Here is a 12,102-nt window from a genome sequence, read left to right as displayed (position 1 = left end):
ATGTTGTGTTGGCAAAAGCTGATTTAGAATCAGGGTGGTTTGGGTTGAAGGGACCTTAAAGCTCCTCCAGCTCCAACCCCTGCCACGGGCAGGGACCCCTTCCACTGGAGCAGCTTGCTCCAAGCCCCTGTGTCCAACCTGGCCTTGAGCACTGCCAGGGATGGGGCAGCCACAGCTTCTCTGGGCACCCTGTGCCAGCGCCTCAGCACCCTCCCAGGGAAGAGCTTCCCAAGATCTCATCCCTTTCCAGCGGACGTGGGGCTGGGTTGCTGCGATGCTCTGAGCCGCTGTTGCAAGAGCAGCGTGTCTTATGCAATGCTTGTAGGAGATGCAGTGTTGGAGACAACCTGTAAGTTACCCCATCTTCCCTGGTTTCACCCCTTTTTCCTGTTCCACGGGGTCTTGTGCTGCTCTTTGGGCACTGTGGGGCTGGTGGGTGTTTTCTCAGCTACAAACCCTGGCTTGGCGCTGAGATCCCTTTGCTCTCAGGCACCATAGGCTGCAGGAAGATCACCCAGTGAGCTTTTCCTTGTCAGTGAGGGGCTGACGAGGCTCACAGGGAGTGTTTGAGTTCCTCCTGCACAGAGGAATGATGAACAAGCCCAGGGCAAAGTGCGGAGCAGCCAGTTCAGCCCTGGGACTCTTAAGCAAGAGGGCAAAGCAGTGACACATTTGTGAAGGTGTTGTGAAGAAGGGGAAATGCTGAGTGGCTGCTGTGGGGGACTGCAAAGTACTATGGAAGTGGTGAAGTGTGTGCCCAGGTCTCACTATGGGCTGGGGGCAGGTGGAGCAGTTTGACCAGAGCAGGAGAGGAGCAAGTCAGCAGAATGCTGGGCTCCTTCTCCCTTCAATCCTTTATTAAAGGCAAGGATGAAGTGTTGGCTTGCATTTGCTTCATTTCCCCTGTCTTCCTCTCAGAGAGCTGAAGATGTGTGTCCTCCCAGATCTTCTAAGTCCTTCACATTTTAGAATGAATTGAGAAAAAAGAAGGAAAACCACACTTCCCAGCAAAGCCTCTTCATGGGAGGTTTTGTCATAGAGTCCTAAACTGGTTTGTGTTGGAAGAGACCTTAAAGTTCACTGAAGTCCAAGCCCCTGCCACGGGCAGGGACACCTTGGAGGTTGCTCCAAGCCCGTGTGCAGCCTGGCCTTGGTCACTGCCAGGGATGGGGCAGCCACAGCTTCTCTGGGCACCCTGTGCCAGCACCTCAGCACCCTCACAGGGAAGAGCTTCTGCCTAAGAGCTCATCTCAGTCTCCCCTCTGGCAGGTTCAAGCCATTCCCCTTGGCCTGTCCCTACAGGCCCTTGTCCAAAGCCCCTCTCCAGGTTTCCTGCAGCCCCTTCAGGCACTGGAGCTGCTCTGAGGTCTCCCCTTCAGGAGCCTTCTCTTCTCCATGCTGCCCCAGCCCAGCTCTCTCAGCCTGTCCCCATGGCAGAGCTGCTTTATCTCCCCCCCCAGCCCTTAGCCCCGTTTCCCCCGCATGTGCAGGGGTTCGCGTGTGTTCTCCCACTCCCCGCGGAACCCCTCAGCCTCCGTCCCGCCGGCTCTGCCGCTTTAAGGGCGCTGCCTCCGCCGGCACCGGGGCCGAAGTCCGCGGGCTGCGGGCGGCAGCGGTGGCCGGGCCGGGGATGCAGCTCCCGGCAGCGCCGGGCGCGCTCGCCCCTTCCCTGCTCGCCATCCCGGTGGCCTTCGGCATCAACGGCGCGGCCGCCCTGGCAGAGTGAGTGCGGGCTGGGGACAGCGCTCGGGGCTCTGCGTGCGGGTCCTGGCCTGGGCGCTGGGTCCAGGCTCTGCCCGAGGCTGGCGGGAGCCATCCCACCAGGACCCGCCGCTGGGTCCCATGCGGCCCCGGAGCGGGGGCAGCAGGGTGCAGGGCAGGGTGCTGGGGGAAGGGGTACATCCTGGTGCCCCTGGAAGGCTGCTGCAGGCTGGAGGTTGCTGACGTGGTTCCTGACTGCCTTTATGGCTTTGAAATCACACTACCGGGGGTCGCTCAGGCTCACTGCACACCATGGAGCACAATGGGGCTCAATGGTAGCCCCAGTCCTGGGGGATCATGGTGCTGAGCACCTCTGTGGTTGAGGAGCATCCTTTCCAGTTACCTGGCTCCAGGTCACAGGGATAAGACCTCCAACACCGGGCGCTGGGTCCCCTCTGAACTCTGCTCTGCCCCCCAGAAGTGACCCTCCTGGTGTCTTGGCTGATGCCACTGCCCAGGCTGGCCCCAAGACCGCTGCTGTCACCCTGCTGATAACAGCCCCACTCTGGGTTTGAGTGACGTGTCCTGGGTGCTCAGCACATCCCCATCCTGCATCCCCTCCCCACATCCCACACAGGATCCCAGCGCATCCTCATGTGGCACAGCCGGAGCCGGGGTCTGCTCCCACCAATCCCTAACATGTTTGATTTCCCTTCTATGTCCATCCACATTCAGTCTTTGCTTTTCTCTGCTTCCCTGTCTCATGCCTCAGGAACTCTGGGTTTTCTTCTTGTGTTCTTCCATCCCTTTTCCACATTTTCTATCCTCTCGTTCCTGCCAGGCCCCTTCACCCTCCTTTTCCCGTTCATTATACATTTCTTTTTATAGCTCAATTCTGCTGTAGCTTTAGCAGCAGGAAGGGCTTTTAGCCAAATCTCTCTTCATCCCAGAGCCGGGACTTTCCTGGCCACCCGATAAACTTTACTTAATGATCTCCCAATTTTCATTCCTGTATTTTTGGCCTCCTCTTTCCCCTCCATCCCATGTGGCCCTGCAGTGCTGCAGCCCAGCTCTCCAGGATCCACTGCTATGAAATCCGCAGTAGAACCGGCTAAAACCACATCCATGTGGGAATGCTGCTCCCCCCAAACCGGGGCCTGTAGCAGTCTCCTGCATCTCAGGGGGATGACTTTCATCAGTCCCTGCTGTGGGATGGGCAACGGTGGCCTCCAAGCCCCTCAGCCTGCCAGGGGGAGCTGGGTGCCCTGAGCACCCCAAGGTGCTGGTACGTGTGGGGTAGCCTGGTGCGTGCCAACGCGTGTTGCTGTGCCTCGAGCCCCATCAAACACAGTGCCCAGAGGAGCCCAGTGTTGGGCTGCTCCACTGCAGCACCTGTATTGGAATGAATCATTCTGTGGGGGTAATCAGTTGTGTAGTAACTACTGATGCAGTAGTAACAATGCGCTGAGGAGGGGACACCTCAGCTATTGCATCGGTTTGAGTGGAGTTTCAAGCCCATCTCTTGGTTGGATGCTTGAGGACAAGCTCAGCCCTCGCTCGGTGCTGCTGTGTCACCCCTCCTGGCCCTGGCACGAGGTCCTGCGCTCACCTCCTCCGGCCCAGGAAGAGCAATTCCAGCAGCACAAGGCAACCAGGAGCTGGGTGTTGTCACAGCCGCCTGTAAGCAGACCACCAGCCACCGCTTGGCCTTTTCCTTTGGTAACAGGGTTAAAGGCTTGAGTGAAAACACTGGGATGCTTTCCATGTTTCACAGCTGAGGCATTGGCTAGAGCAGAGCTGCAGCTCCTCCAGCTCCTGCAGGGGATGCAGCAAGCTCAGGGGCGACTTCCCTACAACCTCTTCACTCTTTTAGGACCCAGGTTCAGCATCTCGTTACTGATGCAGTTTATAATCAAGTTCCCCAGTCTCTTATCACAGTGGCCCATTGCCGCAGCCTAGAGAGGGAGGACCACAGTGGGGGCACAGGAGCCTTGGCGAGGCAGCCCCTTCCCACCCATGCCTGGGTGTCAGACCCGGCCTTCCTCTGGGAAGGAGCCATTGCCCTGCTGCAGGGGACGGGCAGCGCCAGGGTCTGATCCTGCCGTTCCTCCTGCTCTGGTGGACACCTCTCAAAACTGGGGGGGCAAAGGTGTTTTCACCTGCACTGGGAAAAACAGGGCTTCACCCCCTGGCTGTGCCCTGCTGCTGGAGCCCACCCTGCTGTCCCGCAGGAGCCCGCTGGCGCTGGTGCTGACAGGGCTGCTGGTGTCTGCTGGCCTATTCTCCATCATCTTCTTCGTAAGCGGGGGGAGCCACTTCCAGGACCCCCTGTTCTGCGGTGAGTGTTCCCCCCCCCCGGGGTGTGGGGAGTGATCCCGTGCCTGCAGGGAGCGCAGATGTGGGATTTGGGAAGTGCCGTGGGGTCTGCTCAGAGCTAGCCCATTTCCCGCAGTGTTTGTGGTGTTCTCCTTCACCTCCGTCGTCGACCTGATCATCTCGCTGGAGGAGGATGGCTTCATCTCTGGCTTCATGGAGGTCTACGTCAGAGAGGTACCACCTCACCCGCACACAGAAGCTGCTCCTGCTCCCGAAGCTGCTCCTGCCACAGAGGGGCGATGCAAGGACAGCATCAGGGGGAGGGGGCTTGAGAAGGTGCTCGGCCCCATCCCGTATGATCCGTTATCTCCCAATGGGCAGGGTGAGCCCTACCTGCGCACGGCGCACGGGATCATGATCTGTTACTGGGATGGAATCATCCACTACGGGCTCTACCTCGCCATGATGGCGGCCATCGGCCAGAGGTGAGCAGGGAGGCAAAGTGGCTCCAGTGCCTGCATGGTGTCCTCATGGATCCAGAGCCCGGAGGGGCTCCCGGGGGTTGGAGGATCTCAGAAGGGATGTTGCGAGGGGGTGATCAGAGGTGTCTAATCCTGATGTCTCTGCAGAAGGAACTACAGGAACCTGGGTCTCTTCTGGCTGGGCTCTCTGATGATGAGCATCATCGTCTTCCTGCTTGGGAGCCTCATAGGTACAGGGGTGCGGAGCGGGGCTCTGCTCCATCCAGGCTGCTTCCATGCCCTGTTTGTCCAGTGGGTTGGCTCCCAGGCACTTGCCTGCAGGCAGAGGAGGAAGGTGCTGAGCTGAAGGCAAGCAGCGGGTATCAATACCGTGCTGTGCCCATCCTGTGCTCTCCTTCCCCAGGGAAATACAGCTCTGACCTTAGCCCTGTCTTCCTGCTCAACCTGCCCTATATCCTCATCCCCATCTGGGCTGGGGTGAGGCTCTTCCAGCAGCCCAAGGCCTTGCCATGCCTCAGCCCCGAGAAGGTGAGCTGGGAGCTGGGGCAGGAGCTCAGTGGGGAGCTGCACTGGGAGCCATCACCCTTATCCCTGTGCCAGAGCTGGACCACAGGGTGTGGGACCAAACCCAGGGCGTTTTCCCTCTCCCAGGTGGCAGAGGAGCAGCGCAAGCGCCTGTACCAGCGGCCCCAGGACATGGGGCTGGTCCTGGTCCTGCTCCTCATCGCTGCATTCACCTTCTTCAGGGGGATGGTGAGTGCTGGGTCCCTGCATGGGGGTCCCAAAGGGGCCATGAGGGTCCAGGGGAGGGTGCACCTGCCACTGTCCACCTCCTCAGGTGGTTCTGGACTGCCCCGCTGATTCGTGCTTCGAGTACATCTACCAGCACGAGCCGTACCTGCGGGACCCCGTCGCCTACCCCAAAGTGCAGGTGAGCAGGGTCCAGGCAGGGCTGGAGTCCCCCCGGTGGCACTGGGGACGGGGTGACCCTCTCCGTGTGTCCCCTAGATGCTGATCTCTATGTTCTACGTCCTCCCCTTCTTCTGCCTCTGCATCTACGGGCTGGTGCTGCCCGGCTGCTCCTGGCTGCCCGACTGGAGCCTCGTGTTTGCTGGTGCCGTGGCGCAGGTGAGGGCTGCAAGGGGGGACCATGGTGGGACCCCTGGGCTGGGTTTCAGTCCCCACCAGACCAGAGCAAGGCCAGAGCTTGGGGGAACAGCTCCACACCCGCGGCTGATGTGGAGCAGCTCCCACCGTCGCTGCCGGGTAATTGCTTTGGCCTCGGTGGATCTTAATGGAGCCGGGGATTAGCTTGACAGAAATAGGCTGGAGCGAGCCGGCGGGTCTATAGATAGGATGTGCTGGGTGTGCTCCTGCTCAGCGCCCTTTGGTGCTGTCACCCACCCTGTGCCACTGCTGCCCTGCATCCCCAGGCTCAGTTCTCCCACGTGGGCTCCTCACTGCACAGCCGCACGCCCTTCCCCTACCAGACCCCTGAGGATGTCTGGTGGAGCTTCCTCCTCACCAACGTCCTCTACGCGCTGGGGCCGCAGCTCCTGGCCCTGCGCTGCCTGCGCAGCCCTGCCTTCTTCCTGCCCGCCACCTCTGCCGGCCTGCACGGGGGCAAGAAGCACCAGTGACCCGTCCTGCCCGCCCCGGGGGGTGCTGCCGGCCCCCTTCTCCTGCAGTGGCACCGGAGCAGCCTGCGGTGAGACCCGCCTGGCAGAGGTGTCCCCAGGGATGCTCCCAGCCCCCCTGCATCCCCTAACGCTGTGGGCTGCACCAGGAGGACCCCGAGGTGCTCTGCAGGGCCACTGCTGCAGCCACAGCCCTGCCCTTGCCCGGGCTTGAAGGGGTCCCGCTGGTGGGGGGCTGCGGGAGCTGGGGGGGCCCCGTCGCACCCCAGCAGGACACGGGAGTGAGGACTGCCAGGAAAACACTGTTTACACAATAAAGGAGCGAAGGTTCGGCCTCTGCGCCGGTGTCCCTGCTGTGGCTGGGGCTGTCACCCCGGGGCCAGTGGCAGCAGCACCGCATTGGACCCCCCGTGTCACCCACCCGAGGGGCACGGAGGAGCTGCCAGACTTGGCCCCCTCCTGCTCTTTGGGGTGCAGGGGTTGGGGGGGGGTCCCTGCCGCCCTCTCTGGAGGGGCTCAGGGTGGGGTTGGGGGGTGTGAGCCTGGGGGTGCGCACGGGTGGGGGTACACGAGGGGGGTACAAAGGTGGGTGCTGGCGGTGGCTCCGTGCTGCCCTTGGATGGGGAATTACGGGGTAAAACTCCTTCCACCCCACGGGCTCCCCTCGCATCCCGGGCCGGGGGCACCGGCGGTACCGGGGCACCGGTGACCTTGGCGAGCCGGCGGCCCTGCGCAGCTCCGGGAGCCGGGGCAGGGCCGGGCCGAGCTCCCGGTGCCGCCCCCTGCGCGGAGCCGCACCGGCAGCACCGGCGGTACCGGAGCGCTCCTGCGGCCGGGCCCCTCCCGCGGGTGGACACCGGCGCCCGCAGAGACACGGTGAGTGCGGGGGGCTGCGAGGAGCCGGGGAGGACCCGCGGGTACCGGGACCCCGGGCGGGGGCAGCTGCCTGGGGCCGGGCCGGTTTCCCCCCACCCCGGGCGCTGCGATGCCCGACCCCGGGCACCGGCGTCCCGCAGCCCCGGGGCTGCCGCCGCAGTGTCCCGCACTGCAACACCGCACCGCGGCGGCAGCGCCGGGGCTGCCCCGCTCCCCCTGCTCCCAACCGCGCACCGGGACCCCCGGGGAGCCGCCCCCCTCCCCCTGCCCCACAGCCAGGCCCTGGCTTCCCTTCCCCAGCCCCACTGCGCTCCGGGGGGGGATCATTCCCACGGTGAGGGGGACCCACAGCCCGGCTGGGATTTGGGGCACCCCATGAGAACTGGGGGCTCATCCAGCAAGTCTGCAGTGCGGGGGTGGGTTGTGGGGGGGTGTCTCAGCCCCCAGGAGCTGGGGGGCTCCAGCACATGTTTCCCTGGCTGCCCTAGGGAAGGGGGGATGCTGCCGGGGGGCTCCATCCACCGCAGCCACTCCAGCGCCATCAGTTCAGTTTCCAGATGTGCCAGCGCCGACATAAATAACTCAGGAGATCCAGCCCCGAGCGCCTGCCATGAAATATTCATCCCGGCTGTAACCGAGCGGGTGAAGCGGAGTTCAGGCCGCCGGGCACGGGGGTCCCTGCGCACCGGGGATGCTCGGAGCAGGACCCGGCGCTGCCGGTCACCCCCCTCTCCTCGGGGTGGGTGGGGTGGGAGACGGGGCCAGGAGCTTCCCCACAAGGGGTGTGCGCTGGGGACCAGCATCGCTGCTGAAGCCGGGGCTCTGTTTGCTCACACACTCACCCGGGGGACCGGTGGGTGCTGAGGGGCTCTGCTCTCCTCCCAGATGTGTCCTCGAAGTCCCTGGGCTGCTCTCCCCGCAGCTCTGCTGCTCCTCACCTGCGTCCTCGCCTCTGATACGGTGCCCAGCGCCCGGGGACGGAAGAAGGTGGTCCATGTCATGGGTGAGTGGGGATGGGGATGTGCAGGAGCGAGCTGGGCTGCACCCCCACGATGGGATGGAGGGGACCGTCCTGCAGCCATCAAGCTGTTGGGTCTAATATGCACTAAAAGGCTTCCTTGTGTCCCTCTTGCCCTGGCCAGGAGCCACCCAACCCTCCTCGGGGTTTGCAAAGCCCCCAAAGGAGGGAAATTCCTGCTTAAATTACCCCCAGCCTTCCTTGTCCCCACTGTGGGTCCTGCCTGGGCTGGAGGCAGCATCAGGCTTGGGGACAGGGACACGCCTGAGCTCAGTGTCCCTTGCAGAGGGTGAGAGCGGGGCCGTGGTGGTGCAAACAGCGCCAGGGAAGGTGGTGACCCACCGGGGTGGCACCATCATCCTGCCCTGCCGCTACCACTACGATGTGTCTGCGCACGACCCGGCCGAGATCCGCCTCAAGTGGACCAAGGTGACGGAGCCCATGGCCTTCGTGGACGTGTTCGTGGCGCTGGGCAAGGCGCGGCGGGCGTTCGGCAGCTACCGCGGCCGCACGGCGCTGCAGGAGGACGGCTTCGGCGACGCCTCGCTCATCATCCGCAACGTCACCCTGCAAGACTACGGCCGCTACGAGTGCGAGGTCACCAACGAGCTGGAGGACGACGCCGGCATGGTCAAGCTGGACCTCGAAGGTACCGATGCTGCTACAGCAGGGATGAGGCTTGGCCAGGACGTGGTTCCCGGTGCTGGGCTCGGTCCTGCTTGACGGCCGGTTGTTTTTCCTGGCGTGTGCCGTGGTTTACTGCTTGTTATTGGCTTTTATTGTTGCTCCAGGTTTACGGGCTGGCAGCTAATAAATGCTGGAGATAGATAGTGGTGCGGCCTCATAAAGCACCAGGACAGATCAGGTTGTGGCAGCAGCGTTGCTGGGATGGGCTGCTGTGGCTGGGGAAGTAGGAAAACTCTCTTATGGGGGCTCAGGAGGTGCAGTAGCGCTGCTCTGGCCAGTATGGGCTTGCTCTGGGGATGCTGGGGCTTGGCTGGGCCCTGTGCAGGTACTGCTGATGTCTCCAGGTCCCCAGACAGCAGCTCGTGGAGCCCTGGGGTGCCATAGAGGTCCCTGGGGTGCCGTAGGGGTCCCTGCAGTTGCCAAGTGGAGGGTTTGGGGTTCCTGAGAAAAGCCTGGAGCACCCAAACTCCCCAAGCAGAGATGATGGCAGCTCTCCTCCCCTGGCTCCAGCCCTCAGCACCAGCCCCTGTTCCCCTCCAGCTCATGCTGATGACCCCATCCACCGGTCAAAATGAGGTGGGGGACACCCCCCCCGTACCCCAGCCCCTCCTCTCTGTCCCTCCAGGCGTGATCTTCCCCTACCACCCGCGCCTGGGCCGCTACACACTGAACTTCCATGAGGCCCAGCAGGCGTGCCTGGAGCAGGATGGGATCCTGGCCTCACACGATCAGTTGCACCAGGCCTGGCTGGAGGGCATGGACTGGTGCAATGCCGGCTGGCTGGAGGACGGCTCCGTGCAGTATCCCATCTCCCGGCCACGGGAGGAGTGCGGCCGCAAGGATACGCCGGTGGGGGTCCGGAACTACGGGTACCGGCACAAGGAGAGCGAGCACTATGATGCCTTCTGCTTCACCTCCAACCTCAATGGTAACCGAGGGGAAACTGAGGCATGGAGCACCCAGCTCCCTGATTTGGCTGGGTGGGATGGGGAGGGTTTCCCATGGTGGTTCAGCTCTGGATGAGAGAAGGGTGCAGCTGCATGTGCCTTCCTTGGAGAACCCCACACATCAAGTGGGGGTTCAGTGCTGGGAACCCCCAGCAAGGACCACGATTTGTCCCTGTTGCCTTTGTGCTCTTAGCAAAACCCATCTCTTCTGGGCAGGAGCAGGGGGTGGAGGGAACTGCAGCAGCAAACAGCAGGGGTGATGGATGAGGCCAGGGCCTGGCAAGACAGATGGGAGCCGGCCTGGCTGCGGGGCTGTGTGGATTCCTCCTTGCTGGCAGGGCCGCAGGGGCTCCGCCGCTGTTGGTTTAGTGGTGACAGCAGAATAAATCGTAGGTGTAATCACCACAAGGCGACCCCATAAATCTGCCCAGAGCCCAGCCGGCTGCTCCCCTCCAAAACACACACTGGGGAAAGGTCTACAGCCCCCATCCCTGCTCCATCCCAGCCCACTGGATGCCGGTGCCGGACCACACACAGGATGTCCCCATCCCCAGCAACCTCTGCTCTGTGCCTGTCCCCCCTAGGCAAAGTGTACTTCTTGAAGACGTACCGCAAGCTGAGCTATGCCGAGGCGGTGCAGGCCTGCAAGAACAACGGGGCGGCCGTGGCCAAGGTGGGCCAGCTCTACGCTGCCTGGAAGATCCAGCTGCTGGACCGCTGCGAGGCGGGCTGGCTGGAGGATGGCAGCATCCGCTACCCCATCGTCAACCCGCGGGCACGCTGCGGCGGCCGGGAGCCCGGCGTGCGCAACCTGGGCTTCCCCGACAAGAAGTACAAGCTTTTTGGGGTTTATTGCTTTAAAAAGGCCGGGGAGGCTGCTCCGGAGAAGGCACTTGGTGGGGGGGGGCACCCCAACCGTGTGTGAGGGTCACCCTCTGCGGGAGCGCCCCAACCTTTTGGCCAGGACAACCCCGTCTCTATGTGTTGGGCTCCCTGGTGCTGCTGCCCCGCAGCGTGGGGAGCTGCAGGCAGCTCCTGTGTTGGACTGGGAGAGGTGTCCACGCGCTACCGGTGCAGGAGCTGCACCGCGGGCTGCGCACGAAGCCTGGTGACACTTGGGGAAACTGAGGCAGCGGGAGGGGAGCAGCTTCATTGACCCAGCCAGGAGCCTGCGCTTGGACCCAGGGCTGGCTCCCAGCTCATCGCAGCTCTTGCTTGTCGATCAGCGCATTGCATGTGCTAAAGGCCCATCCAGAGCAAAGCAGGCTAGAGCCCCACAGTGTCCTCATCCTCATGTCCACGGTCCCCAGCTCCGCGCTGTCCCTGGGGCTATGCAGCACTGAACCCCCGGGAGATGCAACCAGCACCGTCGCACCAGTCCGTCCCCGCAGGGGATGGGGGGCACTGAGCTTGGCTTCATGCAGCGTGGGTCACCGGGGGCACCCGCAGCCCCTGCAGCTCAGTGCACACCTCGGCCTGGGCCTCGGGCAGCCCCTCAGTGCTTGGCTCCGTGCAGCAGCAGAGGTGGGAGCAGGGAGGTGCTGGATGGGCTCTGTGCCCTGCGCCCCGGCTCGAGGCTTCCTGCAGCCCTGGCGCTCGTGAGCTGGACGTAGATGAAATAAAAGCTTCGGCTGCTTTGGAGAGCTGAGCCGGGCTCTCGTGTGTCCTTCGCTGGTGCCACCCTCGAGCGGCATCGCGGGTGCAAGGGAACCTTGGCTATGCCCGTATAGTCCCTCCCTGCTCAGAGACCCTGGCCCTGCTGTGCCAGAGCTGGGCATGTTTGGAGCATCCCAGCTGGAGCATCCCAACAGCATCCCTTGTCTTTTATCGGGACTGGATCCAAGGGATCAGCAGAGCTACCCTGGAGCATCCCGGTGCTGGCAGCAACCAGGAGCCACCCTGGGGATGGCAGAGCATGGGTAGGGACCCCAAGGTCCTCCATGTCAGAGGGGGCTGGGAGCTTCCCCCATGCCCGGCCCCGCTGAGCACAGCCCATTCATCACCGTTACTGACTGCCAGCGCTGATAGAATACATAGCCACGGGGATGTGCCCCCCCCAGCCACCACGATCCCTGGGAGAGGACAATGGGAAGCAGGGGCAGTGGTCATCACACACTGACGGATGGCAGCCAGGGTGGGGGCAGCACCTGCGGTTAATGCAGGCAGCATTCAGCGCCCTGAAACATCCATCACCGTCTCTGTGAGGCAGCGGTGGGGCTGGAAAACGAGCCCTGGGACAGTCATGGAATGGTTTGGGTTGCAAGGGACATTAAAGCTCCTCCAGCTCCAACCCCTGCCCCGGGCAGGGACCCCTTCCATTGGAGCAGCTTGCTCCAAGCCCCTGTGCCCAGCCTGGCCTCGAACACTGCCAGGGATGGGGCTGCTCAACTGTTAAAAAACTTTATTAAAATGTCCAGCAGTACAGAAAGGCAGAGTCA

The 12,102-nt window shown here is 63.0% G+C and overlaps 1 protein-coding gene across 4 annotated transcripts; it reads left to right on the top strand.

Annotated features, from left to right (window-relative positions):
- Window positions 1–1,567: 1,567 nt before the first annotated feature.
- On the top strand, window positions 1,568–11,026 carry LOC134167813 (hyaluronan and proteoglycan link protein 4-like). Of its 4 annotated transcripts, none has more exons than XM_062626875.1 (13): window positions 1,568–1,722; window positions 3,933–4,039; window positions 4,154–4,251; window positions 4,399–4,502; window positions 4,647–4,729; window positions 4,903–5,027; window positions 5,151–5,252; window positions 5,338–5,430; window positions 5,508–5,627; window positions 7,898–8,015; window positions 8,317–8,679; window positions 9,343–9,645; window positions 10,249–11,026. In XM_062626875.1, exons 1-13 carry the CDS (start codon window positions 1,631–1,633, stop codon window positions 10,587–10,589), a joined length of 2,049 nt encoding a protein of 682 aa, XP_062482859.1. In that variant the 5' UTR covers window positions 1,568–1,630; the 3' UTR covers window positions 10,590–11,026. The 4 variants fall into 4 exon arrangements, with proteins under 4 accessions (XP_062482859.1, XP_062482862.1, XP_062482860.1 ...); XM_062626876.1 differs by having other exon boundaries at window positions 1,574–1,722; window positions 3,936–4,039; XM_062626878.1 differs by lacking the exons at window positions 7,898–8,015; window positions 8,317–8,679; window positions 9,343–9,645; window positions 10,249–11,026 and adding an exon at window positions 5,933–6,287.
- The last annotated feature ends 1,076 nt before the right edge of the window (window positions 11,027–12,102 follow it).

The sequence above is a fragment of the Pezoporus occidentalis genome, unplaced genomic scaffold, assembly GCF_034315485.1.
Source record: "Pezoporus occidentalis ecotype Australia unplaced genomic scaffold, CSIRO_AGI_Poc_V1 ctg299, whole genome shotgun sequence".
In the NCBI taxonomy this organism is placed as follows: domain Eukaryota; kingdom Metazoa; phylum Chordata; class Aves; order Psittaciformes; family Psittacidae; genus Pezoporus; species Pezoporus occidentalis.
This window is presented reverse-complemented; position numbering and strand designations above follow the sequence as displayed.

Bases quoted from the DNA above. Each gene is read 5' to 3' on its own strand.
- LOC134167813 (XM_062626875.1), top strand. From the start codon at position 1,631: ATGCAGCTCCCGGCAGCGCCGGGCGCGCTCGCCCCTTCCCTGCTCGCC. The intron at 4,503-4,646 runs GTGAGCAGGGAG...ATGTCTCTGCAG, and splicing joins ATGGCGGCCATCGGCCAGAG to AAGGAACTACAGGAACCTGG. The intron at 9,646-10,248 runs GTAACCGAGGGG...TGTCCCCCCTAG, and splicing joins CTTCACCTCCAACCTCAATG to GCAAAGTGTACTTCTTGAAG.